Below are 16889 nucleotides of genomic sequence, written 5' to 3'. Positions count from 1 at the left end.
CATGCATTGATCGCTGTAAAGACTAAGGTCTAGCACCGCTGTATACTTACCTATGAACCTTTTGCATGTAATCCACGGGCCGATACTCGATTAGAGACGGTATGGTTTGCCATTCAGCACCTTCGTGGGAAAACTGTCTGTAAGGAGCTGCTCTGTATGCGATGAGACGCGGAAGCCATACGAGATGCGGATGATGGCGCTAAGCCCGTCCAGGCAATTCCGAAATCCAGGACCCCGCCAAATAAGTTATTTGTAGTGAGAGGATGGTGGGCCCCGCCATGTTAACAATTCAACGTTTGGTACAATCAACTATAAAAACTCTTCTCTCTCTTTCCCCTATCTATTAGGGACCGGAACGGTAGCTCAAGTGCACTACCACCATGGAGTGTGACACATTCCCCGCCACGCAATACAGCACCAGCGACGCCACGTCGTTTGCCCACACATCAGCGCGCTCGCGATGGCCCATCATCATAACACAAGGCATTGATGACGTTCATCGCTCGTTGCACAGCACCAAGGATGAGGCAGCCATCAGTCAGGGCAAACACATTGTTTCCGAACTAGCCAAGCTCAAGTACGAACTGCAACACGACCGCGAGCTGACGCCTATCCCCGATGATGGCGAACCTGACGTCAAGGCATACAATGAGGAACTAGCCACCAGAGGCAATCCCAAATGGCACAATGTGCCCTGGCTTTATGCCGAGTGCTATTTGTACCGGTAAGTGCCGTCTCCGTCTTTCGTGGTCGAAGCTAATCGCCCTAGCAAGACGCATATCGAGCATCTTCAAACAGAGTGACAAATGGCGCTCATATGACATCTTCGCTCGCCAGAAAATGGCTACTTTCAAGTCCTCCCGTCCTGCCGTTCTCGAACTCGCCGCGCGCTACAAGGACATTGTCACCGAGCTGGAGCAGAAAAAGACTATTAGCGGCGCACACACCCAGGAGCAGCTTGAGGCCGCCGAAAAGCTTCTCTTCACTGAGATGTGTGAGATCTGTCTCTGGGGCAACGCAACGGATCTTTCGCTCTTAACGAATCTATCTTACGAAGACATTCAAAAGCTGCAAGGCTCCGAGGCGCGCAAGAACTCAGAGAAGAACATCTTGGTCAACGACCTGGATAAGGCCTTCAAGGTGCTATCTGCCGCACAAAAGGGGGATAAGAGAGATAGGCGTGTTGACATCGTCCTCGATAATGCCGGCTTTGAACTTTTCGTCGACCTGATCCTGGCCGGTTACCTCATCGCCTCTGGCCTCGCCACAAATGTTGTTTTCCATCCCAAATCCATTCCCTGGTTCGTCTCAGATGTATTGCCGGCCGACTTTAGTGCCCTTCTGTCCGCACTGGCCGACCCACATACCTTCTACGAATCGCTATCCGACGATGAGAAGCACAATGGAAAGGAGGTTGTACCTCTCTCACAAACCGAAAGCTCCAACCTGAAATTTTTGTTCCAGCACTGGAGTACCATGCATGCCGAGGGCCAGTTAATGCTGCGACCCAACGACTTCTGGACTGCAGCTGGAAGCTACTGGCGGCTTCCCAAGACAGAACCGGAGCTTTACCAAGACCTCAAGGAGAGCGAGCTGGTCATCTTCAAGGGAGATTTGAATTACCGGAAGCTGACTGCTGATGTGAGTGTGGGCAGCACTTTATGCATTGACTCTGCTAAATATTTTGATAGGCTGCCTGGCCCGTTACAACACCTTTCACCGAGGCCATTGGACCTATGGGCCCCGGCTCAGGACTCCGTGTGCTTGCGCTCCGTACGTGCAAAGCTGACGTGGTGGTTGGATTGTCAGAAGGTAAAGACGAGCGACTCAGAGCTATGGAGGGTGGTGGAGGAGACAGCGGAGCACGGAAGTGGGCATGGAGTGGCAAGTGGGCTGTCGTGCAGTTTTCAGATGGTAAATTATAATAGAGAGCGGCAACCCAGAGCGCCTAGATTACACAAGAATGACTTTGGATACATGATAGACAATAGTTGGATAGAGGGAAATGGGCAGAGGTACATCACGAAGCATTCCACTACTTCCAGACATGGTACTTGGCAACACGAGTATTATAGGCAAGGGATATACACCGATGATATTGACATTTAGTACGTTCCTCGCCGAATATCCGATGCAACCCGTTGAATCTCTTCCACTGTCGGCGGTTGCTTGGCCCCTCTCAGCAGCGACATCTTGGAAAGGCTCTCCATTTCTCTCATTTTCCGCGCCATGGTACCCTCTTTGGGTGCTCTTTGATTCCGACTACTTTTCGAGGGCGCCTGCAGATACCTATGCGTGAGGCCATCGATGGAGTCCTGCGTCGGTCTCAATCTGTGCCTCTGAAACATTTCTACCCTGGCTGAATTCTGCGGCGACAACTCGGTCATGGGGCGCGGATAGCCTAGAGCTTGAAGATCTAACCCGAGTTAGCAAAAGATCGAAAGGCAAGAGAAAAAAAACACGAGTCGTGTTTCCAAAACATACCAAGCACCAATTTACCCGCATCCGGTTCACAGCCTAGCCACTTTCCCATTGTGCGCTTGGCCCACAGCTTGCGCACGCCCCCAAGCTCGAGGTGGTATTCGAGATTGTCCCAGACGGGGATGCTGCTGCAGATTGCAATCATCTCGAGCGTCTGGGGGTGCACTTCGGCCGTGGCTCCCGGTTTCACGAGGACGACTTCGAGCGTACTGAGCGGCTCCCTCGGCGGCGGAGATTGGAGCGCGTTATCTCCTCGGCACACGAATTCCAGCGAGTCGTGGCGCTTCAGCCCGCGAATGCTAAGCTTGCGCCGCAACGCTTTTGGTGCGACTGGGCTTGACGACCGTGGCCGTGCTGTTTGCTGAGCCGTTGGTAGACCGGTTATCAGCGTTGCGATGCTGCGGAGAGACTCCACGATAACGCATCCGTCCTCGTGGTTGTCCTTTTTCCGCTTTACAGCTCCGAGCAACGGTCCTGTTTCCATGCCGGAGACGGGCAGCTGGAAGCGCAGGTTGCATGCGTTTGTGAGTACGGATTGGACCATGTGAGGAGGTTTCCCATTTGTCCAGCAATCCCAATGCTTGCCGCCCGCGTCCTTTTCGTGTGTATGGAAAGCACTGCGAGCATCGCACAAGTCGATGAGAAACAAGCTATCGCGGTACAGAATATTTAGTCCCATTGCACGCATCTGCTGGCACACACTAAGAGCAGGGTGCATCATGACGGATCGGATATCCACAGCATTGGGACCATGGCGATGTCGGTAGCGCTGCGGCGTAACCCGCGACTGATAAGGTGTAATCGATACAGCCCGTTCTTCGGCAAAAACATAAGCTAGGATATGCCCCAGTAGGCCTTGGGGAAGCTGGAGTAACGAGCGCCTTGTCACGTTGGTGTGGCTGGGAGCTTTCACTGAGCGTGTCCGCTCAATCTGTGGCTGTGTTGTGCTGTTTTTACGCCTAAGAGAAGGAGTACGCTTGGTGACGTTGAGAGGTGCTGGAACAGGATTCGAAGTCATCATCGTCCTCTGAGGTCCGCGGACCGGTGATTCATCCAGCATAATTAGGCATTCTAGTGATCGTCGGTCGATAGAGTCCTCTGAAGCTCTAATTGGGGCGAGCCGCTCTTCCAGGACACGTCGCTGGCGCGAACTGTGGGATGGCTTTGCGTGAACGGGTCGGTTCTGCGTTTTGGTATCTTTTGGGAGAGGCAACGGCTTATTCTGGCCTGGAAACAGGTCGTGCATGTATTTTCTCGACGTAGCGTGTGCCTTAGCGGTAGCGGCGTAGTCGTCAAGGTTGACGCGGACTGAAGGATCGGGTAGCCGAGGAGCAAGCACATATGGAGAAGCTGTGTGGGCCATGGTTGGTAAATCTGGTAGAAGAAAGTATATCGAAAGAAACGGAAACCCGGGAAGAAGCAGACGACACAACGGATAAGAAGAAGAAGACGACGACGAAGGGCGCTTGCTGTGATGAGAATAACTTGAATCAGCAGAGCGTAGTAATATGTGGGCGAAGCCTGCGCCACTGCATGCATACAGAAGGATTGACAGACTCAGAGTCCAGCTCTTATCGACAAAAGAGGGCCACTATTGCCAAATTGGCTTGATATATTGAGCTTCATCCTCATTCCTTACTAGTAGGCGACAAGCAGGTAGCCCGCCACTTTCTCCTTGCTATGTGCGAACCCATGGCTAGCAGGTTCGACGCTTGTCGCGAAAACGGACCGGGTGTAGGCCTGATGTACCATGTAATCCAGTTTTTCGAGGCGAAACATGCATACTAAAGCGTTTTGCTCTGCTCTGATTTGCTGCAGTGCTTGTTCCGGCCCCATAAACATTTCTTGCCTGGCACCGTAGCGGGTGCTTGTCGATTAGGCAAAGTAGTGTATGCTGTCAGAGCGCCACGGGGATAGGTTTCCGCATGGGAGAAGAGTGATATGGCTAATGTTATTGGCTGTGCGGGTCGTATGCAGGCATCAGGCGCTGTACACTACTTTTCCCTGGTCCAACGTAGACGAGGGTGGATGATATTTGCAGTCGGTATAGCCCCACTCTGTGGCTGCAATCATAGGTCATTACTCGCAAATGAGGAGACTGTAAAGGAGCGGGATGAGTCTGGGGCCCGCATCCGAGACTCGTAGTGTTCGAGCAGCATGGCACAATGAGCATCTGAAACGTGACGGGGCAAATCCGGTGGAACGACCTCTCGCTTGAGAAACCGTCACGGCCAGTGGGAACTGTGGGCGAACGCGACCGTGAGCGAGCAGCTATTGTCCCCTTCACCGGATGGCATAATGAAGCTGGCTAGAGAATGTAGTGCGCACATTTGGCGTTTCACGCCCTAGAGATCAAGGCATCCCATGAACACGGCTGGATGGATGTCGCTGCCAAGGCGTAAGCGAGGCTGAAGGGATTAGTGAGAAAAATCAAAGAGATTGAGGCTGAGAAAAATCGGTCGCTGGGAAGGTTGAAGGTGAGGCGCGTAGGCAAGTCCATGGTGCACCGTCTGGACCGTGATGGTGGAGGAGGTGACGGCGAGGCTGGGATGCCCACTAGCCACCGTTGTAACAACGCCTGAAGGGGCCTGTTCTCCTAGTCGAACAGTCGACAAATGGCGACTAGGAAATTGGTGGCGTTCAGGGGCATTTGGCAGCACTAATCACCTTGTTGGATTCTAAGATTATACGGTGCTACATATTTGACGAGCAGCTTCATCCTGGCACCAGGGGAGTTGGACCAGTGTAGTATGTATGTATACGCAGCAGGCAATGCAGCGGGGAAGTGTGTTATCATTTCATGAAGCCTTAGCTAAGTACTAACAACTGTAGGCCCGAATTCAATCTCCACAACACCCTCGCGACGTTCAGCGGATACGTGTGCCAAGTCAACGGTTGTTTGTGACCCCTTCCGGTACTAATCCAGTCCTCTGCCCCACGTTCTGCGATACCGGAAACTTGCAAGGCCGTTGCCGATCCTCCTCAGCTGTCGCCGCCTACCGCCATGCCTGCCCTACTCCAGTCGTCACATCTGCATCGATCAATTCCATATCCAATGTATCCTACGCATCAACAGCTTCACCTCCCGAAACACCTGACCCAGAGACCGTACGTGGCGCGCGTTCTTTTCTTTCCTTCTCGCCTGCCATTGCTGGACGGGCATAAAACAACGCCTCCGTCTCAAACAAATGGTCGTACCAAGGCTTCCATATGTCGACTACTATAGCCAGTACACCGTGGTTGGCACAGTGCTACGGTGCCCATCACCATCAAAGAAACATCGAATGCGGTGTTCGCCACGGCTTCTATCCGACCTGTGTCCAACGTTGCATCTCTGCATTGACATCGGACATGAATACCATGTCTGTGTGGTCGGAGAGAAGCTTGCAAAATGAGTCGGCCCAAGCTTCAATAAGTCGAATTCCATCTTGGCCATGGCAGGACTTGACTCGACTTCGCTTGTCTTGGGGAACAGCCTGTGCACGTCCTTTTCTACACAATACCTGTCCCTTAAGTTTCCGCCATATAGCTCCGCTCAAACACCTGAGCTGTTATGAAACTTTCCCTTCTCGTACTCGAAACCCAGGCGATTGTGCCCAACCTGCACTCCTTCCCACTTCACCCTACTCGCCTCAGCGTGATTGACTGCTTTTTGTGTGTGATGTGATTCGGGGCTACTCCTGGCTATACACACAAATTCTTGCTGCCAACTACAAGCAAAGGCGCATCCATGCTCTGGGCTCATTCTGCATTGAAAGGGCAGCAAATCGTACGGTATGTATGAAGAACCGAATGGCGGGACTGATTTCGGCAGAGGTGCCGCATTCTCGAAGACACGAACCCGTACAACGGCTCGGCGCAGACCGCACAGGACCACCTTCTGACCATGCAAAAGGGAGTATCGCGGGTATGAGTATATCCCCCGGATTATAGGATTCGATTCGATTCGATATTTGATCACTTGACCCAAGCTTAGCGGAAAATCGCACCGAATACGAAGGCCAGCATCGAATCTGTATCTTCACAAAAGCGTGCTCCCACCCCTATCTTTTATGCAAGACCTCGATCCTTCTTGTTCCGATCATCAGCTGTTTCGCTCTCAATGTAAACGACTTCTTCCTCGCTGCTTGCCGTGATTTTTGACCTTCGATCCAACTGTGTTTGCGGTCAGTTTGCAGCCATCACGTTTCATAGTATTATTATACGCACCCATTGCACAGCTGATGTTGAACCGAAGAAAGCGAATACCACTACAATCATTGTGATGTAACCCTTCTTCCAATACGGTGCGTCTGTCGCAGGATAGAAGGCAATGCCCCAAAAGGTGTACAGAATGGATTGCACCATACTCATGATGTAAAGTATGATTGATCTCGAGGCGTCATCACCGTTCCGCTGGCAAATGACACTCGCCCATCCATACATGACTGGATTCGCAATGTACGAGGTGCCAGCCAGGTAGAACGCGAACAACACACCAGCGGTGGAGAGATTGGGGACCAGCAGGAGGATTGCAACAAGCAGCTGCAAGACTCCGGCTAGGATGACCATGGGTATACGGCGGTTAGTCATGTCTATGATGTAGCCAGCTCCAATGTTTGAGACTATAGAGACGGCTTGGACGCCCAGAGGATAAGTAGTCTTCGCATACGAGGGAAACTGCGCGATGTTGGCTTTCATCCAGAGTAAGAACAGGCCCTGGAGAACAATGGCTTCGAGGGCGCATCCTATCATAGAGTACATGGATAGTATGTAAATGTCTGGTTTCGCAAGAAGTCGCTTGGCCAGTGACTTGAGGCTGATATCGTGACCCCAATCTCTTTTGGGTGGCAGACGATTCAGTGCCAGTTGTATTTCCTCCTTGCTAAGATACGGGGTGTTGGGAGACTCAGGCAGGTTGGGAAAGAACAACAGACCAAAGATGCCAAAGGGGATTCCCATAGCACCATCTTAAGGGCGTTAGTGTCGACATTGACTATGTGCTGGAACATACGTACTGATGATAAAGACCCACTGCCACCCTGCAAGAGAGGTTCGTCCATTCAGACTCTGATTCATCGCCGTCATCATGACACCGGCAAACATACTGCCTATCTGTCCAACCGCCGTGAAGATGGCAGTTCTTTTGGCAATCTCCAACGGCTTATACCAGGATCCCAGGATATAAATCGTACCGCTATAAAGACTTGCTTCGAAGAAGCCCTGCCAAAAGCGGACAACGCAAAGTTGGGTGTACGTCTTGCATGCGGCTGAACACATGGTCAAGCCGGACCATACTATCAGTGTAAAGGGCAGCCAAAACCGAGGCGCAACCTTTTGGATGATGAGAGCGTGAGGTATCTGACCGGTACAACTACCAGCCGTGAACATGGACAGCAAGATGCTGTACTGATTGCCCTCCAGGCTCAGTGACTCCTTGAGGCCAGATACATACGCATTGGAGAACGCCGATCGATCCAGATAATTGAAGAAATACGCAGCACAACAATACACCTGGTTGCAGATATCAGCTCTCCACCCAGTCAAACTAAGTTTCAACAATGAATCTAACCAAAATAAAGCAATCTGTCCAGTTCGTTAGATTCTATACGTAGACGATACCAAAGTACTAGGTACATACCAAGCTTCCAAACCAAACGTTTCTCCAAGTCCGACATCGTAGTAGCGTCCAGCCGTGTATACCCAACCCGCCTGTAATAGCGACAAAGAAACATGCAACAAATCCCTCAACCCAGCTTTTCCTTCATCAGAAGAGAAAAAAAAACCCCCCTCTCCCCCACCAACCATCCCTTGGCAAATCTGTTGTTCACTATCGTACCAAGGACTACATGGTACCTTGATGGTCTGCACCGGACCAATCACACCGCGCCTTTTGCTAAGCCGGCAAGTAACGTCGGAAAGAGTCTTGGAAGGGCGACAAGATATTCGGCCCGCGGTCTGGGGGAAACGCATTTTGGAATCCTGTGCATCGATACTCGAAGGTATTTGCATGTGCGCCCTTTTGACACGGAATTTGGAATGTGGCATGGAAGTATAAGTACTAGTGGGGTAAGGTATGAAGGGCGTGACATATGCGTCGCGTTTAGGCGGGCATGGAGAGAGATATGTCAGCACTTTACTTACACTTTTGGGAAATAAGATTTTGTAGGTATGGGATGTAAGGTAAGGGGTCGTCCCGCTGGTGGGCGTTTAATGGTGACGATGGGCCGTTTGGTAGTGATGGTCAGTGGCTGCACGTAATTAGTTCCGGAACTTATAGTTAACTCGTAAATGCTCAAGAATATTTCATGTTAGAGCTAGTTTTTCTTTCGACTTTGGGACTCGTAAGAAGAAAGGAGTTTTCTAAGCTTTAGCACCGAAGAAGGTTTTCATGATTTCTCTGCTTAATTGACCACTGCGCCATTTTAGAGACAAAAGTATTGTATCTAGCTAGTTTAGATCGCCCATATCAGCTGATTGAACAATAGGTCATTATTTTACAGTATGGGCATTGGTAACTACTTTCCTTTTGGAAAACCCCGGAAAAAAAAGTTACAGAGGTGGCGATCATTCGGTCCAAGAAGATTCATGAACAGAATCATTAAGTTGATCATGCACGTGGACCAGGTGGGTAATACTCTATATGGATATTCGGCAATTATAATATATATTGACCTTCAACCACCTACAATGTAATCTTCCCACTTCTCAGCGTCTCCAAATCTTCCAGGGTAAATTTCACATATCTATCCTCACCAGGCTTCATCCACATGACAACATCATCGGCACCCCCAACAACCTTACTTCCGTACTTATCGATTTCAATGCCCTCATTCCTCAACGGCGTCTTGTTCTGCTTCTGATTATCCGTATTACTTGCTTCTTTGACCAAGCGTAGGAACACGGGTATTGCATATCTTGGCAACTTGCCTCGCGCATATTCCAACAGTGCCTTCCAGTCGAATGCCTCGGGGCTAATGCCTGGGGATAGTCTGAGAGCAACACAGCCTGCACGGCCGTCATGCCTGGGAACCAGTGTACCGTATACGATGGCTTCGTCGACGCCAGGGAACTTTCCTAGCACTTCGGCAACTTCGGCCGTCGATACGTTTTCGCTCTTCCAGCGGAACGTGTCGCCCAGCCTGTCCATGAAGAACCATCTGCCATCGTCATCTCTTCTTAGCGCATCGCCGGATCGATAGTATAGGTCGCCTTTCTTGAACACGTCTCTTTCAAACTTTTTCGCTGTAGCTTTCGGGTTGTTATGATATCCAGCAAATGCGTCCTCACTGGGTACGGCAACTAGAATCTCGCCACCTTCATTATACGAATTACGCTTGGCAAAGCCAGTCTTGGGGTCGCGTAGCAGTTCGCCAGTTTCTGGGTCCACAGCTACAGGTATGTAAATGCTGTGCAGTGCTGCTCTGACAAGGGCACCGTGCTGAGCAAGAACGTTGTCCGTAAAAGGGCCCTTGTTGTGGACGACCAGGCCCAGCACGCCTTCGGTCGAGTTGAAGAATTCCATGACCTCTGGAACGTTGAAGCGCTCTTTGAATCGACGCCAGACATCTGGGCGCATGCCGTTACCGTACATGCCGCGTAGTCGGTGATCCCTCTCTTTTGGGTGTGGTGGCGCCATGAGTAGATAACGCGCTGTTTCACCAACGTAGACAAACATTGTAGATTGCGAGTCGTGGATATCGTCCCAAAATGTGCGGATGGAGAACTTGCGCCCTATCGCCACACTCAAGCCACTCGTCATGGCACTCAGAGTCAGCATGCCTCCTGTTCCGTGAAACAGAGGCATGCAGCAGTACCACCGGTCGCCGTCTGGTCCAGCCTTCAGGCCGAAGTTGAGATTGTCTGGATCTCCCCTCTCGTGAAACCGGCTGACCATGTACTTGCCTGCTTTTGGTAGCCCGGTTGTTCCGGACGTGTAGAGCAAACATGTGGGATCTCTCCCGCGCACATTTTCCCTATATTCATCGCCTGGTACCGTAGTGCTTCCTTGATAAACTTCTGCCAACATGTTCTCATCCACCTTGAACGCACGGATGCCTAGGTCTTCCACTGTGGCTCTGACGTTTTCGAATCTCTCCTGGCAACCTTCGTCTTCATCAACAAGCACAAGCTTTACTCCGGCGATTTTCAAGCAGTGCACTAGTCCCTCGTCTTTCAGGTTGTAGTTCAAATGGGCTGGGGCGGCGCCGATACAGAAGAGACCGAGCCAGAGGATCATGAAATCCGCACTATTCATAAGGTAGGTGGCAACCATGTCGCCAGGCTTCACGCCCTGGGCAAGGAAGAAGTTGGCCCATTGCACGGCGCGGTCGTGGGCTTGTCGCCATGTGTAGGTTTTGGTGCGGGACCAGATGCACAGGTTGTCGCCGTACCTCTCTACTTGCAAGGGAAATGTGTACCATGGGGATTGTCGGTTTGTTTTCACTGTGGAGGATCAGCATGGGTAGAGGGTGATTGTACAGCATGTCGGTGCGAGTCGAGGAAGGGGATATGGGGGAGATGCATACCAAGCTGTTCATAATACTTTGTCGAGTTTCTCTTGAACTTCAGCGTCTCGATGTCCTGCGCAACATGGTACTTTGCGTTGACATATGCTGCAAGGGCTGAAGCTGCAGCCAGGGCTGCAGCGGTGGTTGTAGGGTCCATGTTCCTGACCGCCGCTTTATGGCACGATGGGGCGTGCTTGTTGTTTAATAAGTAGGCGGACAGATGCAGACCGAAGCATTGTCCGAAAATAAAGGCGATAGCGATAGCGGCCTTCCATGGAGCCAACACGCCGAACCGAGCTCCTGGCCTCCATCCCTGGCGACATGGACAAAACAGAGGCAGAAGCCGAGGTCCACTTGAGTGCTAGGCTGCGTATGTGCGGGGGAGCTGGCGCCGTTGCGTGTAGATCTGCTCCCAAGTGCAAGCCAACGAGCGGTATTGGTGCGGGTAACGGGTCGGCGGCAGGCGTGCCGAGCGTCAGACTACTAAGGACTAACTACGGCGTCGAGACGTGCATACTATCTTATTTGTTTACCATTGAGTAAGTATGTAAGCATAAGCATACTAGATCAATGTACCTTGTGTCTACTCTATGGGTTATAAATCTGTGAACTACCGCCGTACCGGACCTGGCCTCGATCTGAGACAACACTTGGCTTTGAACAGAAAAATAACAATAATAATAATGCTATTGTATTTGTACATGAATCAACACCCGCAGCCAATCATCACGTCTACTCGACCGTCTTCTGCTTCTTCTTGCCAATGTTTTCTGTGCCAGGTGGTACCTTGAGCCCTCCAAATACCAATCCGCACACAGCCACCATACCCGCAGCTCCCGTCGCGTACGCTGTTTCTCGGCCTGCCCACCAGTATAGCGTGCAGAAGACCAAGGGTCCCAGAGAACGTCCAATCTGGCCTGAGAGGGAGTTAGCGATTGCAATTTCACAGCAGCGTCTTCTGAACTTACCGAAACTTCGATGATTTCCAAGTTTATTTCCGCGTTCACCCGCACCAGCTTCGAAAGACGACAAACTATTCAAGCCAGTCACAACCGTCGCGCTCGTCACGGCCAATAGGGCGGCTGCTCCATAGAGCGCGCCCTGCGTCTGCACCCTACCCAGCATAACAAAGGCTATGGTGCAGCTGACGACTCCCATCTGAACCACCTTGAGTGGGTGCATGCGACGCACCACTGAGCCCTGGAGCAGCGAGGCAACCAATCCAATGAACCCGAGTAGTCGTCCCGAATCCTTTGCTTGATAGGCAAACAGATCATACGTCATAAATGGCAGCGAAAACTCCATACCGCTAAAGAACAGGATAAAGGTAAAATGGGTGGCGTTGAGAAGAAAGTGTGAGTTTGTCCGGATACGGGGCTTCGGCGCGTCAACGTCCTTGGATTTTCCATTTGCCGTGCCGTTCTCGCTCTTGCTTGCCGAAGGAAGTGTCTCTGGAAGGCTGACGTATAGATAGATTGTCTCCGAGACGATGAGAAACAGGGAGAAGCCCGCCGCCATGGCAAAGGGATTCTTTTCCATGATCTGCAGCGTTGAGAGATATGCACCCAGAGCAGGACCAAACGTGAAAGCGATGCTGAAGCAGACGCCCACGAGCGCCATTGTCGATCCTCTCTGGCTATCATCACTGATATCTGTAGCAATCGCCATGGCAAGCTGCACGTTGCCCTCACTCAGCCCACCCACGACCCTGCTCGCAAGGAAAGTCCGGAAGTCTGTGGCTGCCACCCATAGTGCCACGCTGAAGATGTTTCCGACCATGGACCATAGCAGTGCAGTACGCCTTCCATATTTGTCCGAAAGTGTGCCGATAAAGGGCGATGCGATTGCCTGGCAGAGGGAAAAGAGCGAGCCGAGTGCGCCGCCGAGGAGGACAATGTCGTAGCAGGAGTTGATGGGCTTCGCGAACGAGTTCTTGTATGCGTTGAGACCGGCGAGGATTTTGGAGAGGATCGTGTTTGGGTCGCCGGTTTCGTGGTTACGGTAGAATTCGATTAGTTTGGGAAACAGTGGGAGGATGAATGTAAATGATATCTAAAGCCCATGGCTGTCAGTGCATGCGCTCAGTTAGTTGCGACTAGAGATGACATACCAAGTCAAGCAGCAGGGAAATGAATAATACTTTCAACACCCTCTTCCGCAGTGTCGCGGGCACAGGCGCTGGCTCTGAGCCCATGGTGAAGTCTTGCTTGTGAAGTCTGGGTGTACAAGACACCGTGTGAGCAAAGGGTAATGGTGATGTGGACACAGGTACTACTGGGCGGCGGCCCGTCTAATTAAAGACAACGTAGCGAATACTGGACGAAGGGGGGAAGCAATTAAGAACAGCTCGGACTATTAAGCCAGCATCTGGGCAATTGTGTATTACTGTACTGAACCAAGAATAGGATCGGCTGTGGTTGTCGGCTTATTGGTGGCGGGAACGCGTCGTGTTTGTCAGTCTTGTCATTACAAAGTATCGCCGTACGCTAGAGGAGGGCGAGCCATGAGGATGAAACAACCTGGAAAGTCCAAGACGCCGCTAAATCGAGCTTACTACCTGTACCTGGATACTCGATGCTCGAGAGTCATTGCACACAGACACAGACTCGCACAGACACCGACGCGATAGAAAAAAAAGGACAGGTTGGCAGCCCTTTCGGTGGAGACATGGATGGAGGGACTTGAGCAAGGCGGGCCCCCCTTGGATGATGATCATCATGCAATGCTCGAGCGAATAAGCCGAGGCTTCGAAGCGCGCCGCCCTGCCCATTGCCCACCGTGACTACCACGCGACCGAGCCGATGGCGTCGTCGGGAACGGGCGTCTTTTCGAGATCCCAGATAACATACATACTGATACATGCACATCTCGCGTATCTACCATAGCACTTTACCTTTTTCTAAACCCATCATGAGTGATCCAGGGGCTGATCGGCAAAAAGCAATGGCGGCTGTACGCGCCATGTTCGACAAGTACAAACTGCTTGCCGCAAAGCGGCCAAAAGATCATATTGTGAGATGCGCGAGGCGTCGTACACATGGCTTCTTGAACTAACCATCTCGAGGACTTTGACAACCAAGTCATGAACAGCTTGGAGCTTGTGGATGCTACGCCTGACGGAACAGTGACATATGAGATGTTCATGGCGCCCAACTTCTCCAACCTGAACAGTACGTCTTTTGTCATAGTAGCCAAAGGCCCAAACTGAGTGGTGAATTAGATGTCATGCACGGCGGAGCTGCAGGCGTCATATTCGACATGTCCACCACGACGGCATTGTGCCCTCTGGCGCGGCCGGGCTTCTGGGAATTCATGGGCGGCGTCACACGCTCGCTCAATATTTCTTACCTCAAAGCCGTGCCTATTGGAGTAAAGGTCAGGCTCAGCAGCAAAGTGGTGAGTATAGGCAAGCAAATGGCAATGATCAGAGGCGACATGACCAGTCTGGATGGGAAGACGACGTACTGCACAGTCGAGCACCACAAGGTGAATGTGCCAGTACAGCCCGAGCACCGTCTTGTCCGAACGGCGTGGGACGATGAGTTTGATAGGGAATGGGCGGTACATGAGAAAAAAGCAGCCAAAGGTAAGTTATAGTGTGGTTGGGGCTATACGAAGTCGCAAAGTGTAGGATTGCATACGCCTCTGTAATGTACATCTAGACCGTAGGGGTAGACTGCTAATCTGCCTACTTCCTCTTGTTGAATTTCTTGGATTCTGCAAACAGTCAGCAACAATGTTAGCGAGCCTTATCCGTGGGCACCTACCAGCAGCAGTCCTCTTCTTCTTGGGCGCACCCTTGCCTCTTGACTTTGCAACATTCAAATGCTCTAACCAGTCTTCCTCTGCTTCATCTATGATCTGGTGTTCCGGGTACAGGCTTCGCAGTTGGGGAATTGTTCCTATCCGCGGCGGATAGTATGAGGCGACTGAAGGGCCCTTGAGGCGCTGGTGAAGAATACGCGATCCTAGGCGCAGGCATTCGGGATTATATGTGGTGTTGAAGACCTTGCACTGGACCTGCGCGCATGTCAGAGTACAGAGCCAACACACGATCTGGACACTGGAAGATGAAGAATGTGAAAAAGAAACTAACGTACCCTCATCAGGTCCAGCACCCGCTGCCGTGGGACTGCCATTGTTCTTGCAATGCTTAGTCTTCTTGCTGGGTGCGCCGTCGACGTGAAATGGCCAGCGGAGGTGCCCTTGGCGCCCGCAACTAGCGCCCGCCGCCCCGTCATTCAACTTTTTGGTCGTCAATGCTCTTTCCCGCTTCCATAACAAAAAAAAAGAATTCGGAGCTGGGCCGGCCACTGTTGCACCACTATGGCATCGCATAAACGTGGAGGAGGCTTCAATCACTACGGCCGCGATCATCACAGCAAGAAACACCATCCACCTCTACAGCGCAATGCACCGCAACCAGAACTCTCCTCGGCGGATATGCAAACGGGATTGGTAGCTTTATTGGACAGGTTCGTCGCCGAAGAGACGACTCCAGGAGCAGACAAGGAAATTCTCTACCACGCGAATGAGTTGCGACGCCGGCTTTGCGCTCGCGACCACGGCACTTCATCGCAAGCGAAACGCGAACTCGACGAAAAGCGACCTGACAAGGCCGTCCAGGTTGCTGTTCCCGATTACATACATCGCAAAGTCCAAGAATCTAAAGGCCTGCCTCCTCTGCCCCCCATCACAGAACCTCATCTCCACGAAGCCGTCTTTACCCATCGATCCGCCATTTACGACTCGAGTATCCCTGGCTCTTCGCTGGGCGGAGACCTCAGCCTAGACTACGAACGTCTTGAGCTACTCGGCGACGCCTACATCGAACTCATTGCCTCGCGTGCGCTCTACAACCGATTCCCACACGTCGACGTTCCGGAGCTGTGCATGTGGCGCGAACGTCTGGTCGAGAACTCAACACTGGGCAAATTCTCCGAGGCGTACGGTTTCCCGGATCGACTGAAACACCGGGCCCAATGGGACAAGAACTCGAAGCAATACCACAAAGTCGTCGCTGACATGGTCGAGGCCTACGTTGCAGCAGTCGTTCTTTCTGACCCAGAGCACGGTTTCGAGGCTGCCGAGGCATGGCTCACGGAGCTTTGGGCGCCACAGCTGCTCAACTTTAGGGAGAAGATTATCGAGAATCCTCAAGCGCGCGACCAACTTAACAAACTAGTCCTCGGGAAGGGCGTCAAGCTCACCACAAAGGAGGAGAAACCCATGACGTACGACTCCAACAGCGTCCAGTGCTATCATATGGGCATCTATCTCACAGGGTGGGGTTACACGGATGAGTGGCTCGGTAGCGGCGAAGGTCAAAACAAAGTCCAAGCCGGCGTTGCAGCTGCAGCTGACGCCCTCAAGCGAGACAGCCCAGTGCTAAAGGATGCGATACGCCAGAAGAATGAGCTGAGAGCTGCGCGGCTCAAAGAACAAGAAGAAAAGGCCAAGGCCAATCAAGACGCAGATAGTACTCCAGCTCTAAATGGTGGCGGCGCCGAGTCTGGTGCTAAGAAGATTAACGATGATAACGACGCCCCAAGTAAGAAGCGGAAAAAGGAAGACGAGTCCACTTCACCCGAGCAGAAGAAGCACAAGAAGGAAAAGAAGAAGAAAAAGGAGACTTAGCCCACATGCTCGAGCGACGATAGCGATTGAGAGGGTAGAACCGGAGGCCAATTTCCTCATACCACAGCATCATGACAGCTTTTTTTTGCTGACAGGAGCGCCTCCCAGGAGCTAACTAGTATTCAACACAATGTAGACAAATAGCAAGGTAGGAGACTCCATTGTAAGATGCCTAGAACTTTTTTTTTGCTACTGACCCCGGTCTGTGTATCGTGGTATTCTCCTCCCCTTCGTCCAAAAAAACAAGAAACGCCAACGGCCCAATGATTTTCCAAATCGTCA

General features: G+C 51.8%; 8 protein-coding genes across 8 annotated transcripts; 3 read left to right on the top strand and 5 right to left on the bottom strand.

The window, feature by feature from the left end:
• Positions 1-380: 380 nt before the first annotated feature.
• Positions 381-1925, top strand: COCMIDRAFT_8755 (uncharacterized protein; the record flags this gene model as incomplete). The annotated part of the gene is made up of 3 exons (XM_007693732.1): positions 381-724; positions 774-1641; positions 1692-1925. The coding sequence occupies 3 exons, from the start codon at positions 381-383 to the stop codon at positions 1923-1925; spliced, it is 1446 nt and encodes a 481-aa protein (XP_007691922.1).
• Positions 1926-2105: 180 nt separating this feature from the next.
• Positions 2106-3844, bottom strand: COCMIDRAFT_105881 (uncharacterized protein; the record flags this gene model as incomplete). Its single annotated transcript, XM_007693745.1, has 2 exons — positions 2106-2416; positions 2485-3844. 2 exons carry the CDS (start codon positions 3842-3844, stop codon positions 2106-2108), a joined length of 1671 nt encoding a protein of 556 aa, XP_007691935.1.
• Positions 3845-5661: 1817 nt separating this feature from the next.
• On the bottom strand, positions 5662-5811 carry COCMIDRAFT_105853 (uncharacterized protein; the record flags this gene model as incomplete). The annotated part of the gene is made up of 1 exon (XM_007693744.1): positions 5662-5811. A coding segment is annotated over one exon (150 nt), but the record flags the coding sequence as incomplete, so codon positions are not given.
• A 720-nt stretch (positions 5812-6531) lies between these two features.
• COCMIDRAFT_105827 (uncharacterized protein) lies at positions 6532-8138 on the bottom strand (the record flags this gene model as incomplete). Its single annotated transcript, XM_007693743.1, has 5 exons — positions 6532-6636; positions 6691-7430; positions 7479-7974; positions 8033-8046; positions 8102-8138. The coding sequence occupies 5 exons, from the start codon at positions 8136-8138 to the stop codon at positions 6532-6534; spliced, it is 1392 nt and encodes a 463-aa protein (XP_007691933.1).
• A 1007-nt stretch (positions 8139-9145) lies between these two features.
• COCMIDRAFT_105874 (uncharacterized protein) lies at positions 9146-13164 on the bottom strand (the record flags this gene model as incomplete). The annotated part of the gene is made up of 5 exons (XM_007693742.1): positions 9146-10905; positions 10989-11131; positions 11707-11887; positions 11939-13022; positions 13081-13164. 5 exons carry the CDS (start codon positions 13162-13164, stop codon positions 9146-9148), a joined length of 3252 nt encoding a protein of 1083 aa, XP_007691932.1.
• Positions 13165-13880: 716 nt separating this feature from the next.
• Positions 13881-14567, top strand: COCMIDRAFT_8750 (uncharacterized protein; the record flags this gene model as incomplete). Its single annotated transcript, XM_007693731.1, has 3 exons — positions 13881-13982; positions 14035-14140; positions 14191-14567. 3 exons carry the CDS (start codon positions 13881-13883, stop codon positions 14565-14567), a joined length of 585 nt encoding a protein of 194 aa, XP_007691921.1.
• Positions 14568-14658: 91 nt separating this feature from the next.
• Positions 14659-15109, bottom strand: COCMIDRAFT_8749 (uncharacterized protein; the record flags this gene model as incomplete). The annotated part of the gene is made up of 3 exons (XM_007693730.1): positions 14659-14687; positions 14738-14990; positions 15071-15109. 3 exons carry the CDS (start codon positions 15107-15109, stop codon positions 14659-14661), a joined length of 321 nt encoding a protein of 106 aa, XP_007691920.1.
• A 187-nt stretch (positions 15110-15296) lies between these two features.
• Positions 15297-16607, top strand: COCMIDRAFT_105887 (uncharacterized protein; the record flags this gene model as incomplete). The annotated part of the gene is made up of 1 exon (XM_007693741.1): positions 15297-16607. One exon carries the CDS (start codon positions 15297-15299, stop codon positions 16605-16607), a length of 1311 nt encoding a protein of 436 aa, XP_007691931.1.
• Between the last annotated feature and the right edge of the window lie 282 nt (positions 16608-16889).

Source organism: Bipolaris oryzae (assembly GCF_000523455.1).
Source record: "Bipolaris oryzae ATCC 44560 unplaced genomic scaffold scaffold_179, whole genome shotgun sequence".
NCBI classification, from domain to species: domain Eukaryota; kingdom Fungi; phylum Ascomycota; class Dothideomycetes; order Pleosporales; family Pleosporaceae; genus Bipolaris; species Bipolaris oryzae.
The sequence above is the reverse complement of the archived record's forward strand: the minus strand, read 5'-3'. Positions and strand labels throughout refer to the sequence as shown.